Source organism: Trichosporon asahii, assembly GCF_000293215.1.
Source record: "Trichosporon asahii var. asahii CBS 2479 unplaced genomic scaffold scaffold00018, whole genome shotgun sequence".
NCBI classification, from domain to species: domain Eukaryota; kingdom Fungi; phylum Basidiomycota; class Tremellomycetes; order Trichosporonales; family Trichosporonaceae; genus Trichosporon; species Trichosporon asahii.
Genome location: NW_014040906.1, coordinates 1,209,559 through 1,226,715, shown reverse-complemented (window position 1 = coordinate 1,226,715; position 17,157 = coordinate 1,209,559). Strand labels below are relative to the sequence as shown.

At 61.4% G+C, this 17,157-nt stretch overlaps 6 protein-coding genes across 6 annotated transcripts; 2 read left to right on the top strand and 4 right to left on the bottom strand.

Moving 5' to 3' along the window:
* Positions 1–553: 553 nt before the first annotated feature.
* A1Q1_00180 (alpha-1,2-mannosyltransferase) lies at positions 554–1,828 on the top strand (the record flags this gene model as incomplete). The annotated part of the gene is made up of 1 exon (XM_014326508.1): positions 554–1,828. One exon carries the CDS (start codon positions 554–556, stop codon positions 1,826–1,828), a length of 1,275 nt encoding a protein of 424 aa, XP_014181983.1.
* Positions 1,829–2,072: 244 nt separating this feature from the next.
* A1Q1_00179 (uncharacterized protein) lies at positions 2,073–3,500 on the bottom strand (the record flags this gene model as incomplete). Its single annotated transcript, XM_014326507.1, has 4 exons — positions 2,073–2,119; positions 2,171–2,535; positions 2,674–3,332; positions 3,441–3,500. The coding sequence occupies 4 exons, from the start codon at positions 3,498–3,500 to the stop codon at positions 2,073–2,075; spliced, it is 1,131 nt and encodes a 376-aa protein (XP_014181982.1).
* Positions 3,501–3,858: 358 nt separating this feature from the next.
* A1Q1_00178 (acyl CoA transferase) lies at positions 3,859–5,813 on the bottom strand (the record flags this gene model as incomplete). The annotated part of the gene is made up of 8 exons (XM_014326506.1): positions 3,859–3,969; positions 4,116–4,188; positions 4,231–4,562; positions 4,762–4,871; positions 4,915–5,000; positions 5,050–5,133; positions 5,254–5,384; positions 5,655–5,813. The coding sequence occupies 8 exons, from the start codon at positions 5,811–5,813 to the stop codon at positions 3,859–3,861; spliced, it is 1,086 nt and encodes a 361-aa protein (XP_014181981.1).
* A 604-nt stretch (positions 5,814–6,417) lies between these two features.
* A1Q1_00177 (uncharacterized protein) lies at positions 6,418–10,284 on the bottom strand (the record flags this gene model as incomplete). The annotated part of the gene is made up of 6 exons (XM_014326505.1): positions 6,418–6,750; positions 6,863–9,712; positions 9,753–9,797; positions 9,876–9,985; positions 10,035–10,126; positions 10,253–10,284. 6 exons carry the CDS (start codon positions 10,282–10,284, stop codon positions 6,418–6,420), a joined length of 3,462 nt encoding a protein of 1,153 aa, XP_014181980.1.
* Positions 10,285–11,072: 788 nt separating this feature from the next.
* A1Q1_00176 (uncharacterized protein) lies at positions 11,073–12,867 on the top strand (the record flags this gene model as incomplete). Its single annotated transcript, XM_014326504.1, has 2 exons — positions 11,073–12,115; positions 12,216–12,867. The coding sequence occupies 2 exons, from the start codon at positions 11,073–11,075 to the stop codon at positions 12,865–12,867; spliced, it is 1,695 nt and encodes a 564-aa protein (XP_014181979.1).
* A 149-nt stretch (positions 12,868–13,016) lies between these two features.
* Positions 13,017–14,935, bottom strand: A1Q1_00175 (uncharacterized protein; the record flags this gene model as incomplete). The annotated part of the gene is made up of 6 exons (XM_014326503.1): positions 13,017–13,293; positions 13,358–13,620; positions 13,696–13,875; positions 13,936–14,235; positions 14,365–14,408; positions 14,725–14,935. The coding sequence occupies 6 exons, from the start codon at positions 14,933–14,935 to the stop codon at positions 13,017–13,019; spliced, it is 1,275 nt and encodes a 424-aa protein (XP_014181978.1).
* Between the last annotated feature and the right edge of the window lie 2,222 nt (positions 14,936–17,157).

Below are 17,157 nucleotides of genomic sequence, written 5' to 3'. Positions count from 1 at the left end.
CAACGACGACAGCGAAGCGCTCCCGGGACCGGACTGAAAAATCAGTGATCGCGGGTAGACCGTTTCGCGTGATTCCCGACACTCACATCCCCTCCGACCCCCTCTCTGGTTCGACGTCGCCTGGCTGCTGATTTGGTCTCCTCTAGACGCACCGCTCAATCAGATTCCAGTGAGTACCGCATGCAACCTTATCGGCGCACATGGTGTGCTCGGACTCGCCTTTCTGTGCGACAGTGCAGTACCTCCTTTCGGACCTCGGGGAGAGTCTGGCTTTCGCTAGCTGCCCGATGTCACGGCGTTGCGACAAGATCTTGGCTCTGGGACGGGGCGCCGGAACATCTTTGAGCCACGAGTTTCTATGCGCCCGATTACCTCGGAACCTCATCCGACGCGGGACTCGCGCGGCATGCGCGTCATCAGACCGTATGTGCAGCGACGGTTCCATTGTCCGCAGTTGACCTGTGACGAGGTTGTCTTCACTTAAAACGAGGCCCTGCTCTGTCGACGGCGCTGACTTTCCCAGCCCTCCTTTCCCACCACCCAAAACCGAGCCATGATTTCGCCCAGGCTCAAGTACGTGCTTGCGTTCGTCGGCACGCTCGTGACGCTGCACCTGCTGTTGTCGATCCACCCGACATACCGAGACCACACGCTTCCGAAGGCGCTCCGCCCCGGCTCGAGCTCGAGCTCGGTGACCGACGAGACGATCGTCGACATCCCGGAAGCCGCGGTGCCATCGCCGCCGACGTCCGAGGAGCTGCGTATCGCCGAGGAGGCAAACAGCAGCCGGAAGAAGGCGAATGCGGCCTTTGTCGTGCTGGCGCGCAACAGCGATCTGTTCGAGTTCCTCTCCTCGATGCGCCAGGTCGAGGACCGCTTCAACCACTGGGCGCGCTACGACTGGGTGTTCCTGAACGACGAGCCGTTCGACGACCAGTTCAAGCGGTACACGTCCGACCTTGCGTCGGGCGAGACCAAGTACGGCCTGATCCCGAAGGAGATCTGGGAGCAGCCCGACTGGATCGACGAGGACAAGGCGGCCAAGGGCCGCGAGCAGATGATCAAGATGAAGGTTATCTACGGCCACTCTGTGCCGTACCGGAACATGTGTCGGTTCAACTCTGGCTACTTCTTCCGACACGAGCTCGTGCTCCCGTACGACTACTACTGGCGCGTCGAGCCCGGCATCAAGCTCTTCTGCGACCTCACCTATGACCCCTTCCTCCTCATGCAGGAGCAGGAGAAGGTGTACGGCTTCACGCTCTCGCTGCTCGAGTACAAGGAGACGATCCCGACGCTGTGGGAGGCGACAAAGGAGTTCATCAAGGAGAACCCCCAGTACGTCGTTGACGGCAATGCGGTCGACTTTATCTCGGACGACGGAGGCGAGGACTACAACCTCTGCCACTTCTGGAGCAACTTTGAGATTGGCGACATGCGCTTCTGGCGCTCAGAGGCTTACATCAAGTACTTTGAGCATCTCGACAAGCAGGGCGGATTCTATTATGAGCGCTGGGGAGACGCGCCCGTTCACTCCCTCGCCGCCGCCCTCTTCCTCCCCAAGGAGAAGATTCACTGGTTCGACGACATTGGTTACCGCCACGAGCCCTTCCAGCACTGCCCGCAGGGCAAGTCGAACCGCGACCAGAAGTGCTGGTGTGACGAGAAGGACTCGTTTGACTGGCACGGCTACTCGTGCACTCGCCGATGGGTCGCCCAGTTCCCGGACGGCACCATCCGCAAGCCCGCCGACGGACAGCGCACGGCCCCGTGGAAGCGCTCTGACATGCCCGAGCAGCACCCCCTCATCAACGCCACCGCTGCCTAAGCATGGCCACAGCATACCATCACCCTCCCTCCATCATAGACGTCTTGCAGTTCAAGCCATATCAGCCATGTATGATTTATCAATACAATCTTATGGAGCTATCTATGTACAACAACAAGTGCACTGAACGTTCGAGAGCAGAAGAGGGTGCGTGATCGCTACCATCAGGCGTACGAGGCGCGAGGCATCTGGACGGCGCGGGCCACTTGAATCAGCTCGCTCCTGGTCTCGCCACTCACTCATTTCAGAGGTAGCCCACATCTGCTCGGGCGCGACGTAATAGGTGGGGTTCTGGTTGACTGTGGTGTTAGTTGAGCGCGAAAGCGTGGTAACTGAACTCACCCATGACGCGCTTGCGGACTAAGTCGGCGTAGTTCTGGTTCGCATTCTGCGCCTTGCCAGTTTTGGCATAAGAGTTGACAGGGTTGAGGAAGCCAGCCTGCTGCATCTGCTGCATTTGCTGGCGGTGGTGCAGAGGGACGCGGTTGAAGTTGACGCCACCGTGCGAGTTGGTGGGGAGGAAGGGGAGTGGCTGACGCGAGGGCAATTCTTCTGCCGTTAACATTGAGTTCACAACAGACTTACCCATATTAGCTGGGCGGAAGCCGAGACCACCGTTATCCTTGTCGTGCGTGGGAGGAGGGATGGGAGGCTTGCCATTGACGTTGGACGAGATGCTGGTCGTGACCTTCTTGCCTTGGAACTCTCTGCACGTCAGTTATCGTTGTCCCACTCCCAACGGACTTGGTGTCAAACCACTTCATGAGCTGGATGAGAGCCTGGGGCGAGTGGCAGTTGATGAACGCGGTGCTGTTGTTAGCTTTCCACGCAGCCATCCAGCTTACCCTTTGCTCTTGCCGTTGCACTTGTGCTCGAGGAAGGTGACGTCCTTGAAGGTGACCTCGACACCGGCGGCAGTGGCAGCCTCGATGAGGTCAGCGTCCGACGTGAACCAGTGCATGCCCGAAACCTGGAGGACAGTGGGGATGACGCTGGCACCAGCCTTGACGGCCGCCTCGACCTTGGCGGCGACAGAGTGCGCACCCTTGGAGGGTGGGATGTTGATGTGCTTCTGGGTCTTGGGAGTGACGGGCGGTGCCTTCTGAGTCGTGGTCTGCGCTTCAGGCTGCTTGCCCTTGTCACTGGCAGGAGCGTCGTCTTCCTTCTTCTTCGGCTGAGCGTGGGCCTTGACCGCCTGGGCGATGAGGTCCTCGAGCTTGGGGGCAGGAGCGAAGGGCTCAGCGCGAGGCGACAGAGGAGTAGGAGTCTTGACGGGCTCGGGAGGCTCGACGGCCTTGAGCGCGGAGCTGCGCGACACGTCGGCAGTCGGAGTGCTGGGAGCGTCGGTGGAAGCGGACGAGGAAGGTGTGTCATCCTCATCGCCTTCCTCCTCAGTGTCGTTCGTAGGCTGCTCGGCAGTGGAGGCGTGCTCGTCGGTCTTCTCGGGCTTCCCCGCGTTCTCCTCGGCGGTCGAGTCGGCAGGCTTATCGTCTTTCACCTCGGCCTGGAGGTCGGTGGTGTCAGTGCGAGGGGTGAGGGAAGGCAGCCAGCGGTGAAAGGAGGAGGGAAGGCAATGTCAGCTCCTGCTTTCATTGAACCCGGTGCCACTCACGACAGTATTCTTGGTCTCCTCGACGACAACAGTCTTGACGTTCTTGTCGGTGTCGGTCATGGCGAGGGATGCTGTGAGAGTTGGAAGGTCAGATGTCACCAGTGATTTTGGTAGTGCACAAGCAGGAGTGAGGGAGTGTGCAACGAAGACAGTCGCGAGGAAGGTGTGCAGTATATCTGGGGCGTCAGGAGGGTGAGTGGACCGGCCACTGGGTCGGACTGTCTCAGCTTGTCGTCACTAGCGCTGCGCCGCTCGCAGTCCAGGCCCTTGTCAGCGAGGAAGACACCATTTCTTGCGGGCATGCGAGTTGCCACCGAGCAGCCGTGCTTCCGAGAAGGAAATGATCGAGCTATGCATACTGAGTCTGGTCGGTCCGTAACCGGTGATGAGAGTTTTGATATTATGTCTGTGGTAGTGTCTAAGCGATCGCGCCGTTCTTGCGCAGGTCCTCGATCTGCTCTGGCGTGTAGCCGGCCTCCTTGAGCACCTCCTCGGTGTGCTCGCCCAGGTACGGCGGGGGACGGTAGGCCTGTTGTCAGCTTTGAACGAGATCAGGCAGCTCACCTTGAGCTTCTCGCCGTCGTATGTCACGGCCGCGGCCGCGAGCTTGATCTTGCCCGCGCGCGGGTGCTGAGGTTAGCTACGAATCTCCAACTGCTAGCTGAATGCACTCACCTCGACCTCCTCGACAACACCGCGAGCCTTGGCCTGGGGGTGGTTGAACGTCTGTCCGATGTTGTTGATGGGGCTGGGGTGTCAGTTTCGTAGCCGAAGAGAAACTATGACTTACGCAAAGGGCAGTCCCTTGCCGGTGAGCTTCTCGACCCAGTCCTGCGTCGACTTCTGCTTGAGCACCTCGCTGATGAGGGGCACGAGGGTGTCGCGGTTCTTGACGCGGGCGGCGTTGACAGCGAAGCGCTCGTCGGTGACCCACTCAGGCTTGTCGAGCACGTTGTTGCAGAGAAGCTTGAACTGTCCGTCGTTGCCGGCCGCCACCATGATCCATCCGTCACCGGTCGGGAAGACCTGGTACGGCACGATGGAGGGGTGCGCTGTTCCCCAGCGGCTCGCCTCCTGACCGCCGATCAGGTAGTTGGAGCCGATGTTCGCGAGAGAGGCGATCTGGAGTCAGCTCGTACGACTAACGGCAAAGCTCACCTGGGACTCGAAAAGGGAAGTCTCGATCCGCGTGCCCTTGCCGGTCTTGCCGCGCTGGATGAGGGCGGCGAGGATGCCAGAGGTGGCGTAGTGGCCAGTCAGGATGTCCGTGACAGCGACACCGACCTGTGCGTCAGTTCAGTTGCTCGGCCTGCCAACTCACCTTGACAGGGGTACCGCCGCGCTCTCCCGTGATATGCATGAGACCAGCCTCGGCCTCAATGACGACGTCGTAGCCGGGGTTCTTGGCGTATGGCCCAGTCGAGCCGTAGCCTGCTGTCAGCTAACGCGGCTACTACAGCTTCTGGTGACTCACCGGTGACAGAGCAGTAGATCAGGCGCGGGTTGATCTTGTGCAGCGTCTCCCAGTCGAGACCGAACTTGGCCAGCTTACCCGGAACGCTGATGTCAGCTCATCTCAAGCTTCGGAAAGCCGCTCAGCCATACTCACTAGTTCTCGACAAAGACGTCCGCGTCCTTGATCATCTTGTGCATCGCGTCCTGCGCCTCCTTCGCACGGAGGTTCATAACAATGCTGCAACGTTAGCTGTGACGGCCCGATTCTTCTAGCTGCTGCTCCATCACGCCGCTTGGCTGCTGCCAATACCCAGTCACACAGTAGAGCCAAGCGAACGGGCAGGTAGTTGGTACTCACGAGCGCTTGTTACGGTTGGCCTGGAGGAAGTAGGCGCTCTCAGCGGGGAGGTCGGGGCGGGGTCCGTTCTCATTCTTCGGCGCGGTGGGAGGAGCCCAGGACCGGGTGTCGTCGCCGGTAGGCGATTCGATCTGGCGGTCAGCTCATTGCCCGGAGTGAAAGAGCTCTGCACCTCGCCACCGTCTCCCTTCCTCATCTCACGACAAACGCTGACGTCTTGGAAGGCCAGGACCAGTCCAGAACAGTCAGGCGCCATAAAGGAGGCAAGAAAGGAGGAAGGAGGGACTCACCTTGACGACGTCGGCTGATCCCGAGTTAGCTCGGAGTATCCAACAACTCGAAATGACTTACCACCGAGGTCAGCCTGGGTGTCAGCTATGCAAGAACGGCGGAGAGCTTACGAGGAACATGGTCGCGGTCGGGCCGGCGAGCACGCGCGTGAGGTCCACGACCTTGATACCGGCCAAAGGACGGTCAGCCTGGGTCGTCGAGAGCGCGCGGAAGCTAGCGCGCGAGAGCGAGGGGCGCGCAGAGCGCAGAGCGGTGAGCCGGAGGAGCATGTCGGTCTTCACAGGTATTCGAGGGTCGGGGAAGAGTCGAGAACAGATAAAGCGTCGAGAGCGAGTTATAGTCGGGAAACTAAGGCTGAGACCTTGCGGGTTGTGTGTGGTGCTGGTCGCGGTGCGGCTCAACCAGGCCCAGCTGGGTTATCACTCCAGCCAGGGTCGCACTTGGCCGACGTTGGCGGCGCTAACCGACCGTACTCCCTCGGTCCCTGCGTGCCTTCGGAGGGCCGGTGGGCACCGACCGACGACCCAACGACATGTCAAGCGGCAGGACGGGGCAGACCTAGACGAGATCTGAGCGATGCTGGCGACGTAGCCGTTGCCGCATGCAGTTGCCTGAGTCTGCTGGGGTCCGTGTCTCGCATATCGTGCGCGTGCACGCTGGTCACCACCCAGTGTTCCCCCGTCACAACAAACGACCTCCACCCGGCCCCAATGCCGAATACCGAGCTATCATATCTCCGCAACCTCGCCTCTTCCTTCCTCAACCATTCTTCTCCAGACATTGCGAACATTGCGAACAGTGCTCACGTGCGCTAGAAGCTCGATGCCGCCGGGTAAATGCAATGGGGATACTAATACTGTGACATGGGACTAACTAAACACCTCGGAAGCTTGCTGCTCCAAAGTCTATCTCTGTATCTCCTGAGCTGACTGCCCAGCCATCTTCGGTCGCCGCCTGCTTTCGGCGCAGGCTCACGCACCATAAGCGTCCAGCAGCTCGCCGTACGCCTCGGCCTCGTCGTCGGCGTCGGCCGACTCCTGCGGCATGTGTCCGCGCCTGCTCCCGCGCGAGATGGAGCGCTTCAGCGGCTGAGGCGTGCGCGTGCCCTCCGGCTCGGTCGCGGGGCGGATCATCCGGATCACGCTGAGCAGCTCGCGGCCCGCTCGGCGCTTCATGACAGTCTGGCGTTAGCTTGCAGTAAGGGCACTAGACAGCGGGGCGTTGCACTTCAATGCTGGTTGGAGCGGCACACCAGCGCGACACCCATCACCCCTCGCCACCACTTTCATGTGCTAACGCTCGCACACCCTGGACTCACCTTACACTCCAGGCCCATGCCGCGCATGCGCGCGATGATCTCGTCGGGCTTGTTCTGGTGGATCGCGACGAGGTAGAACCGTCCTCCAGGCGCAAGGAGCGTCGGGATTCGCTCCAAAACCAGGTTCGTGACCTGCATGCCGAAGCTGCCTCCGGCCCAGGCGCCACCGATATCACGACCCGCCTGCGTCGCAGTCATCTCGTCGTTCTCCGTCTCAACATACGGCGGGTTGAACACGAGCAGGTCGATCTTGCCGGAAATGCGCTGCTGGAGAGGGTCGACGAGGTTGGCCAGGATCGGGTTCAAGGCGACCTTATTCGCCTCGCCCGTGCGGCGGGTCGCGTCAGTCGCGTGCTTATTGATGTCCGTCGAGAGCACGCATACCTCGCCTGGCGGGAACATGGTCGCAATGAACGTGCTCGCGATGCCGGAGCCGGAGCCGATCTCGAGCGCGAGCGCCGGCTTCGACGCACGCAGCACCGAGGCGTCCGCCTCGAGCGCGTCGAGCAGGATGAAGCTGTCCTCCGCCGGCTCGTACACATGCTCGTAGTCGTCCTCCGTCAGGTGCGCGATCTGCGGCGTCGGGATCGAGACCTCCATGGCTTTCGCGGCGTCGAGGACAGACTGCGGGATCGTGGGCGTCGTGTCTGGTTTCGGCGAAAATTTCATGGGTGAGATACCAAGCCCTGAGTTGGGCCCCAGAGGCGACCCGTCGCTGTCGCACGGCGTACTGCTCACCGTCGAATTCACCGAGTCGCGCCGCGTGAACTCGGAGTCGCTGCCGTTCGGCGATCGTCCATGCACGTCAACGACGTAGCGCCTGGGTGATCGCGGCGGGTTCCGGCTGCCAATGCGGTACAGGTGCGTCTGACCTTCAGGAGGCGTGTTCGGGGACGGGCTCCGGGTGAAGCGATCCCTCCGCGAACCGGTCGACGAGTTGCTCGCCCTACGAGCAGAGCTCGACAGCAACAGAGGGCGCGGACCAGTGTTCTTCCGCGGCTCCTCCTTCGGCACTGGCGGCGCACCATGACCAAGCGACAGTGCCAGCCCAGAGAGACGGTCCTGCAGGCTGGTAACCGACAGGTTGGAGGTGGATGCAAGGCTGTCGCTGCGGTTACGTGCGCCGTTCACACCGCGCTTGTCCGGCGAGCCGCCGTTCAGGACGCCGTTGATGGTGTTCCGCGGTGATCGGCCCGGCGTCGACGGCAGCGATGTGAAGTGCTCAAACTCCTCGCCCGACACTGAGCCCTCGTCGTCACCCCTAGTGCGACCTTTGAGCCAGCGCCCGGCCATGCCCTTCCAGTCCGGTGCCGGGGCTGCGTTCCACTTGGCCGATGCGGCGATGTAAGAAGCGGTGAAGTTGCTCTTTGCCTTGGCGATCGATGCGGCGGCGTCAGACTCGTACGCCTGCGACCATAGTCGTCCCGTGCTCGCTGTCGCGCCTTGGGCGGCGGACGCAGCAGCCTGTTTCAGCTTGACGGAAGCCCAGATCGAGTTGCCCGCCTCGTCGCGCGACGCTGATGGTTCCGGATCGTCCGGGTTTTCGCCGTCCGCGACTGCGGAACGTCGCGCCTGGTTCAGCTCAAACGCCATGTTCAGAAGCAAATAAACGCCGCCGACCTCTTGCAGTGGGTAGTTGCGGAACAGCTGGAGACACCGCACGAACGCCATGTCCGGGTCCTCAGCTTCGCTCATCTGCGTCGGTTGGTTCTCCTCGTCCCATAAACCCTTCTTCTTCGGCGAGCGCTGGTGCGGCGGGTAAATGATGTGCTTCTTAGCGAGGCAGATCATGGCGACACAGAGATCGACAAGCAGGTCGAGTTTCGGGTGGAAGTCGGGAACCGCTGGCGGCTGCGCGAACATGTAGTCCCAAATCGGGAGGAGATGGCGTCGGTCGTGCGCAAGCAGAGATGTCATCCACTGAAACGTGTACAGCGGCGTCGACGGATCGAGGTTGCGCTCGCACAGCACCTTGTACACTGGCTCGTCCGCCCATCGCACTCGGCGGCCGACCTTGGCCAACGCCATGTTCAGCATGTCGTCCTTCCCCGGCGTTGCGGACACAATGTCGCCGAACTCGCCCATCAGAGCGCTGAACGCCCAGTACGCGTCCTCCTCAGCATGTCGAGGGCGCAGTGTCGGGTCGCTCGGGCGCGACGTCGCCTCCAGGTACACGAGATAGAGCGGGATGATGACATCGACGAAGGTCGGGCTGTACGCCCACTGCGGGTTCGTTCGGCAAAAGACGTAGAGCAGACGAGTGAGAGCCTCGGCGTGCGTGTCGGGCTTCAGGATCGCGTCCGAGACGAGGATCGGGGAAGATGTGCCATCGCGCGAGATCGGCTCGGTGGCTGGCAGAATCGTGATCGGTGACGGGGGCTGGGACGTCGACTCGCCCGGGATCGTGAGTGAGAGGCCAGGCGTCGGCATCTTGCCGCCGTGACTGGTTGCTGTCGGGGAGAGCATCGCCTGCCCGATGAGGGTAGTCGGCTCCTGCTCACCGGCGCTAGTCGTTCTTGGCTCTTGGCTCTCCTTCTCCTTGCCCTTGGACTTTGATCCGCCCGCGCTGCCAGCCTGGATGAGCTCGAGACGCATAAACAGCGCGCGGCGTGATAACAGCGGCGGTGTGCGCTGACGCTTGCGCGACTTGTCCTGTCTCCGGGCGTTCTCCTGGTCTGCATCTTCTTCCGACGACGATCCTGAAGAGAAGGACGAGCCGTCTGGTGGCGGTGACAGCGGCGTCGATCGCGACGTTGCCGTAGCGGACTGTAAGATCGGGAGGTCTTGGCGCTCGACATCCTTCGAGATGCGGACGAGGAGTGCGTCGAGAGGTTCGAGGGGCTCGGATGGCTGTAGCTTGGTCAGAAACATGTCACGCAGCCCAACTCACCGGAGGCGCAGTCTCGAGCTCGTCCATGAACGTCTGGGCAAGCGTCTGATGCTGTCAGCAGGCACGTTCAAAGCGGGCAAAGCCAGGCGGCTCAAGCATAAGTGGCCGGAGACGGTGACGCACGTAGTACTTCTCCCTGTTGCGACGGAGGGTGCGCTTCCACAGCTTCTTCTCCGGAGGCAGTGTTCCGAGGAGGAGCGAGTACGCTAACGGTCGCATGTGTGACGGCGTGTCTGGGATACCTTGCCGTCAGCAGTTGCGCATCAAGCCGTGTATGCTCACCTCTAGCGCATAAGCGACGGAGCGAGTGCAGCTCGACTTTCTGCTCGAGGACGCCGCGTGAGCTGTCGAGCATGGCCTCGAATGCTCGCATTCTGTAGTCTGTCAGTTTGATGGTCACTGCCGCATCACATGGTGTTATCTTGAATCTTGTAATTTAGGGGTCACGCCAGCGGGGAGGGAATTGGAGGGTCCACGAGGAGTGCTTTGAGTGGACGCACCTTGCCTGAGAGTCGTCCTGCTGCTGTGACATGGCTTGTAGCGATGCAGCTGGCGCTGCGGCAGTCGAGGGAGTATGTGTGTGTATGAGTGTATCAAGTAACGAGTTGGTCGAGTGTGATGTGGAAGTGAGCGTGAGGAGGGTATGTCGGAATGGAATGGGAGAGGGAGATCGTGACAAGTAGGAGATCGAAGAATCAGACAAGCGAGGAGTAGTGCTTGTAGGATGGACCTAGATCCTTTGGCCATAAAGTCACGCGTCGAAGCAGGGCGCAGGGGCTGCGCGGCCAAGCGCGGCCCCCTCAGGCACGCAGCAGCACGGCAGTCTAGCAGCACTAACAGTGAGCACCCTCATACACATGGCGCGCGCGCGGCGCGTCAGGGGGTGTCCGCAGTGTGTTTCCTTACTCTGGGGCGCCAGAGAGAGGAACGACAGACGGAATCAAACCCACGCGAGGGCGATATCGGCTGTTCTCTCGTGTGCCAGGTCCGACTTCCGACCCCCGGCGATCATCTGCCCGGCTCTACCCCGGCCCGGAGTCATCATTTCGCCTGTACGGGCCCCTCGCCTGTACCTGCGTCGTCAGTCGCAACTTCATACGCCGACCGCCAGTGCCCACACACACACACAACCCAAGTCCGAGCGTCCATTTCTATCTACGGTTTACATCTCTTTATTCTTCTCTGCATCGAGGCGCCCTTGGTTTGCTCTCTCTCGTACGACACGGCGACCTCCGCTTCCTTCCTCGTCGATATAAACTCGCACTTTCGCCTCGACTCTCGCCTACTCCACCTCCACCAACCAACACTCAGCACACGACCATGCGCGTCCTCGCCTCGCGCCTGGCTCTCCGCCGTGTTGCGGCGCCGACCGCCCCGCTCGACTTGCGGCATTCCTCAAACGCCCCCGCTTCACAGCCCGCTCTCGACTCTGTCCTGACCGTCGACCTCGGCACGCCGAAGCGCACGGCCCCGAAGAAGAAGAAGACGCCTCCGGTTACACTGGCCGCCAATCCGCTCGCGAACACCTTCTCCCTCTCTGCGGCCGAGGCGAAAGCTCTGGCGCAGGACGACGTCATGCACCACGAGCGTGCCAAAGACCGCGTGCGCGAGCGTGGGGGCAAGCTCCTGCTCGAGACGCCGGAGGACTTTGTCGCCATCGAGCCCGGAGCGCTGGCGTACTGGGGCCCCCTCGCCGAGGCCGACGCAAAGTACGAGACGGAGGCGCAGAAGACGCGCCTGACGCGCATCTCGACCGCGCGGCTGCGCGACGCCTGCCCCTGCCCGAAGTGCATTCACCCGAGCACGAGGCAGAAGACGCATACCTCTGGCGAAGCCTTCCGCGAGGTGCGCAACTACGAGCTCGGAGACAAGATCAAGGCGGCGGAGCAGGACGGCGTGAAGGGAGTCGAAGTCACCTGGCCCGAGCTCGAGGGCGAGCACCGCGCCTTCTACCCCGTCTCGCTGCTGCGCCGACTCGCGTCCCCGCTCCCCCGTGGCGGGCCGTTCCAGCGTAACGGCCTGAAGCGGCAGCTGTGGACTGCCGGCGAGCTCGAGTCGCAGGCCAAGAACCTCTGGACAGACTACAAGGACCTGCAGGCCGGCTCCATCGACGGCCCGCTGCAGCCGCGCCCCGAGGTCTTCCTGCGCATCTTGGAGCAGCTGCAGGTGTACGGCCTCGCCGTGATCCGGGGCATCCCGACATCAAAGACGGGGAACAAGGACGCCAGCATCCGCGAGTTTGCCGAGGCCATCGGGCCCCTCCGCAACACGTTCTACGGGGAGACGTGGAACGTCCAGTCCGTCGCCGACAGCAAGAACGTGGCGTACACGAGCCTGAACCTGGGCCTGCACATGGATCTGTGGTGAGTAGGCGGAGGCAGCAGGCCGCAGGCCGCAGGCCGGAGCGTAGCCGGAGCGTCGGAGCTTCTCGAAGTGTACATGACCCGCGAGCTGACAGCCCAGCTACTACCAGCTCCCGCCGCGGTTCCAGTTCCTGCACTGCCTGCGCAACCGCGTCATAGGCGGCGCGTCGTACTTTGTCGACTCGTTCCAGGCCGCTGCCAATCTGCAGCAGAGCAACCCCGAGGCGTACGCTCTGCTCCAGAACCAGCGCATAACGTACGAATACGACAATGACGGGCATTACATGACGGACTCGCACCCGGTCCTGCCGGGCAACCTGCACTCCTCGCAACTGAGGACCGCCGTGTTCTGGTCTCCGCCTTTCCAAGCGCCGCCGTCCAAGATGCCGCGTATCACGCGTTTCGTCGGAGGAGGAGGAGGAGGAGGAGGAGGGGAGAAGAGTGTGGACCCCGTCGAGGCCGAGAACGCATTCTATGACGCGCTGTCCCTGTTCCAGGAGAAACTCGACGATCCCGCCCTGCGCTACGAGTTTACGATGCAGGAGGGCGATGCGGTGCTGTTTGACAATAACCGTGTCCTCCATGCTCGCACGGCGTTTAGGGATAAGACGGACGAGGAGGTCGCGAGGGACCAGACGGTCATCACGCCTGGCGAGCCGACGAGATGGCTCAAGGGGCTTTACCTGGATGGAAGCACGGTGTGGGACCGCATCAGCGTGCTCAACGACCAGGTCCGGGGTCGCCTGGCCTAGATCAGACGAGGGGAGAAGTCTTAATCTAATGGGGAGGAAGCATCTTGTAGATAGAGCAGAGTAATGCACCCAAAAAAACTGGGATACAATGTCATCCGTTGCATATCTATCGAGATCTGTTCGTCTACTGCTTCTACCTGGTGATTGCCTTACACGGCACCGGCCGCACGGTACAGGCTGATCTTCTTGTCGCCGCCCGCGACCGCGAACTGCTTCCCCGGCGCGAGCGCGCCCTCGACCTCGGGCTGCCACGCGAAACCCCACACGTCGCCGTCGGCGGATCCGTTCCACACCGCGCGACGCTCTCCAACGTCCCACAGCTTGACTGCCGAGTCGGCGCCACTGTCGTCAGCTATTTTCCCCACCTGAAAGAAAGCTTCAGATATCTCAGAGGTGACCTCGGGCACTGAATGCGCTCGCGCCTCGCTTCACTCGGTGCTTGACTTACCCGCTTCCAAGTAGCTTCGAGTCCGGGCTAGCCGCGACCGACAGCACCCATCCCTGGTGTCCCTGGAGGATGGCGACGGCTCCCTCACCGGAAGCGCCGCTCTCCGCACCAGCACGAACGTCGTGGAGGACGATACGCGCATCGTCTGATCCAGAGTACAGCCACTGGCTGTCGGGCGACCACGAAAGCGCGCGGACCGCCATCGCGTGCGCAGTGTACGTCGCAATTACGCTTGTCGTAGCGACATCAACGACGTGCACGTGGCCCGTCTCCATGCCGATCGCGAGCTGCTTGCCGTCGGGAGACTGCGGTCAGCTACACCACCCCCACGACAGCTGGTGGGGTAATTACGGGGAAGGCGAGGAGATGAGGATACTCACGTACACCACGCTCATGCCAAAGCGTCCCTTTCCGAGGTCGACGACCGAGCCCTCACCACCAAGCGCGCCTTCTCCCTCGCCAACCGGGCGGATAGCGACACGAGCTCCGCGTCCGGTCCACGCCCAGCTTCCCGCATCTGGCGCAAGCGCACCACGGTACGCAGCGAGTTCTGCTGTTAGCTAACACCGCGAAAACGGAGCCATATCACACTTCACTCGCTGCTCCCGCCAAGTCACAACAGGCGGGGAAGACGCCTGAAGAAGCCACTCACCATTCTCGCCCGCCTTCGGCGGCACTCGTCCCGTCTCGACGCGGTCGATGAACTTCTTCTCCTCAACATCGATAAGCGCGGCTGATCCATCCAGACTCGTCGCGAGGGCACGGTCGCCGGCTGCAGAAATGCTGCTGATCGCAAGCGGGAGCGCCGGCAGCTCGTCGAGAGCCTGCGTCAGGTCGGCCGGGTCGTGGAAGCGAACGATGCCGTCGGCGCCGCCGGAGATTAGGGAGCTGGTCCAGGCCAATGCCCACAGAGCGTCTTTCTGGGCTGAGAGTCAGCTTAACTCACGCGCCACTCAGCTGGAGATGACAATGCCAGTGGTGATGCCGAGGAAGACACACTTTCGCTGCAAAGGGCAGGACCGAACGAAGGTAAAGGGAAATGGACGCACCTGGTGTCTGCTCTTGCGGGAGGTAGGAAAGAGACTGTCGTTAGCTACAGGAGTCGTCGTCAAGCTCACCATCGTGCAGTTGGTGGATGGAGGTTGGCAGCATCCAAGTCTGTTGTTCTCGCTGCATACAGAGCAGCCAACTTCATGTCGATCGACGTAGTAGCGCCCGTGGGAGACCTGTGGGTGGAGGTGCCTTCCTCCACCGCAGTTATGACGAAATGTCTGCTGACGATGGCTTCGACGACTTTCACCCCCAGTCTCACGAGTCTTCCTCCTGCAACATCACTTGTCTCGAGGCCAAACGAGGACTTACCTATCTAAGCATATCACGGACATATACACACAGAGAGAGAGACGCACAATGCCGTGGCAGAAGGAATTGTGAGCTGGGAGTCGCAGTCTCGTAGCTGACAACAGCCGTCTTCCTCACTTCAAGAAGGGTATGCACCTGGTGACGCGCGAGGTCGTCCGCGAGTGTGAAGCCGGCCTGAAGGGCGTCAAGATTGGCATCTTTACGCTCAACTGCATGCACACCAGTGCCGGTCTGACCGTGAGTTATCCCGTCCGTCATTGTTGTCGGGTTAATTCCCGACACCTGTTTATAGATTCGTCGCCGCTTCAAGCTCCGGAGAGATGTTCCGTTATCACAGCGTTCAGCTCGCTGTTTAGGGTCTCAGCTGACTCCCAGGTCAACGAGAACTGTGACCCGTACGTCACCGGGAGAGCAATCCCGAGGAACAATGAGCCGAGATAAGCTAACTTGCGGCAGTGACGTGAGGACCGGTAAGTCTTTCCTTTCGGGCGAGCTCGCTGACACGCAGACATGGATATGGCGTAAGCAACTGCCGTCGCCACCGCTGACGCTAGGATGGACAAGATCGTTCCCGAAAGTTTCCCGTGGCAGCACACGGATGAGGGACCTGAGTGAGTGAGAGGAAGAGTAGTATTGACAGTAAGCGACTCGGTGTCCCACCTCAAGACGTCCATCATCGGCAACTCGATTACGCTGCCCATCCGCGACGGCAAGCTCGTCCTTGGTACTTGGCAGGGCATTTATCTCGCCGAGGTGAGTCGCAAGCGACCTGAGTGGCGGGACCGAGTGGTCAGAGCAGCGAGAGAAGCGACGGAAGCGAGCAGGGCGCAAGCCATGATGGACACCTGGTATCGCCACCCTCTGCGACGGCTGTATGCTCAGTATCCTATCGACAATGTTGACTGGAGTGGTGATGAGCGTCGATGTTGCCCGAAGACACGTTCGCTCGCCGACAGAGTCGGAGCCAGGATTGCGGTACAATGGCGTGGCTGCATTCCGTGTTGCAGGGGTAGATGCCTCACAGCTTACCCCCTCCTGTCTCAGACAATGGATGACAAAGCCGGCATGCCCGCCTACGGCCGTCTTCCAGTCACCGAAACAATGGAAGTGGCTTCTGCGGTCTCACCAAGCATGGATGCAGCAGTGCACGTGAACAGCCTAGTACACTTTATGGCTATCACAGCATTGCCGGTCATGACTTGCTCTGCCCGTAACTCTACTTGGAGCGTTGTATCAGCCGTACACCGGTGACTTTCTAGTGATCTCGGATCCGGCATGGCCCCCGAGTCGGGTTGTCCAAGACATGGCACCGCCCACGGCGCCCATGGTGGAAGATCTGGACTGATCCCGCTACTTGTAGCTCTGGCGCTGCGCCGAGAGTGCCGAGAGATCGCGAGATCGTAGGAACCGCCGCTGACATCACAGTTCCGGTACTCTGGCAGCGGCTGGGGAGGCCACGGCGAGGGGCGCAAGGTAGTTGCGACCATCCTGTGAGTAAGCTTGTGTACGCTTGTGCGAGCGGGCCGAGTGCAGGTGTAAGCGTAAGCGCAAGTATTACATCAGATGACTCTGCTGTGAGCGCCGAGGGCTGTAGTCAGCGATGGGGGGTTTCAGCTGCCTACTAGTGCAGACGAGCGAGCCGAGCCGAGCCGGACAATGCTCCTGTGTGCTCGTGCGCCCCCCGGGGCTCTGGCGGAGCGTGTGCCTTCTGATCTGCAGGCGTTTGGTCCGACCGGGCCTAGTGATGCTGCAGATCGAGCTTGCATTTGCTGAGTGATAGCCGGCGAGAGCGCCGGTATTCAGCCATGCAACTTTGCCTATCACACACCGAGGGCAGCCGGTAAGCGCTGCACGCTGGTAGGCTGGTAGGCGCTCGGAAGGGCCGACACCGAGAGCGTGGGTGCGAGTGCATGGCAACCGGTGCCCTCCCCCTGGCAAAGCTCACCGCTCCTTGAACCTTGTGCATTGAACAGCCCAGCATGCCCAGTGCTGCATCGGCATTCAGCGGCCGTGGTTGTGGGCTGCGACGCACGCAGAGAGGGTTCCCCTGGTGTGCCAGTTGTTGTCTGTGCTAATCCCAGGCCGTGATTGGTTGTAGACGCCACGGGCCCAGTGCCTGCCCGCTCGATGCATCTTATCGCCTCAGAACCCCGGCACATGGGAGACCCCCCTGTTGCCATGAACCCTAGAAGCTTGGAGCGATGCACAAGAGCGAGATGAGCAATTGAGTCGCCGACGTGGGCGTACGCGGGGGCGTGGCTGCTGCATCTGAGCGGTGACTTTTTGCACAGGCGACGCAGCCGAGGGACCAGAGCAGAGGAACGAGATAATGCCATGACGCAGGCACCGCTCCAGACCTCAGCATCACATCACTCGGCACTCGTCCAGGCAGGCATCACTCAGGCGCAGTACGCAGCTACCCAGACTCTCCTTACTGAGAAGCTAGCGGAGCATCCATCGCGCCCGTGGGCACCCCCCCC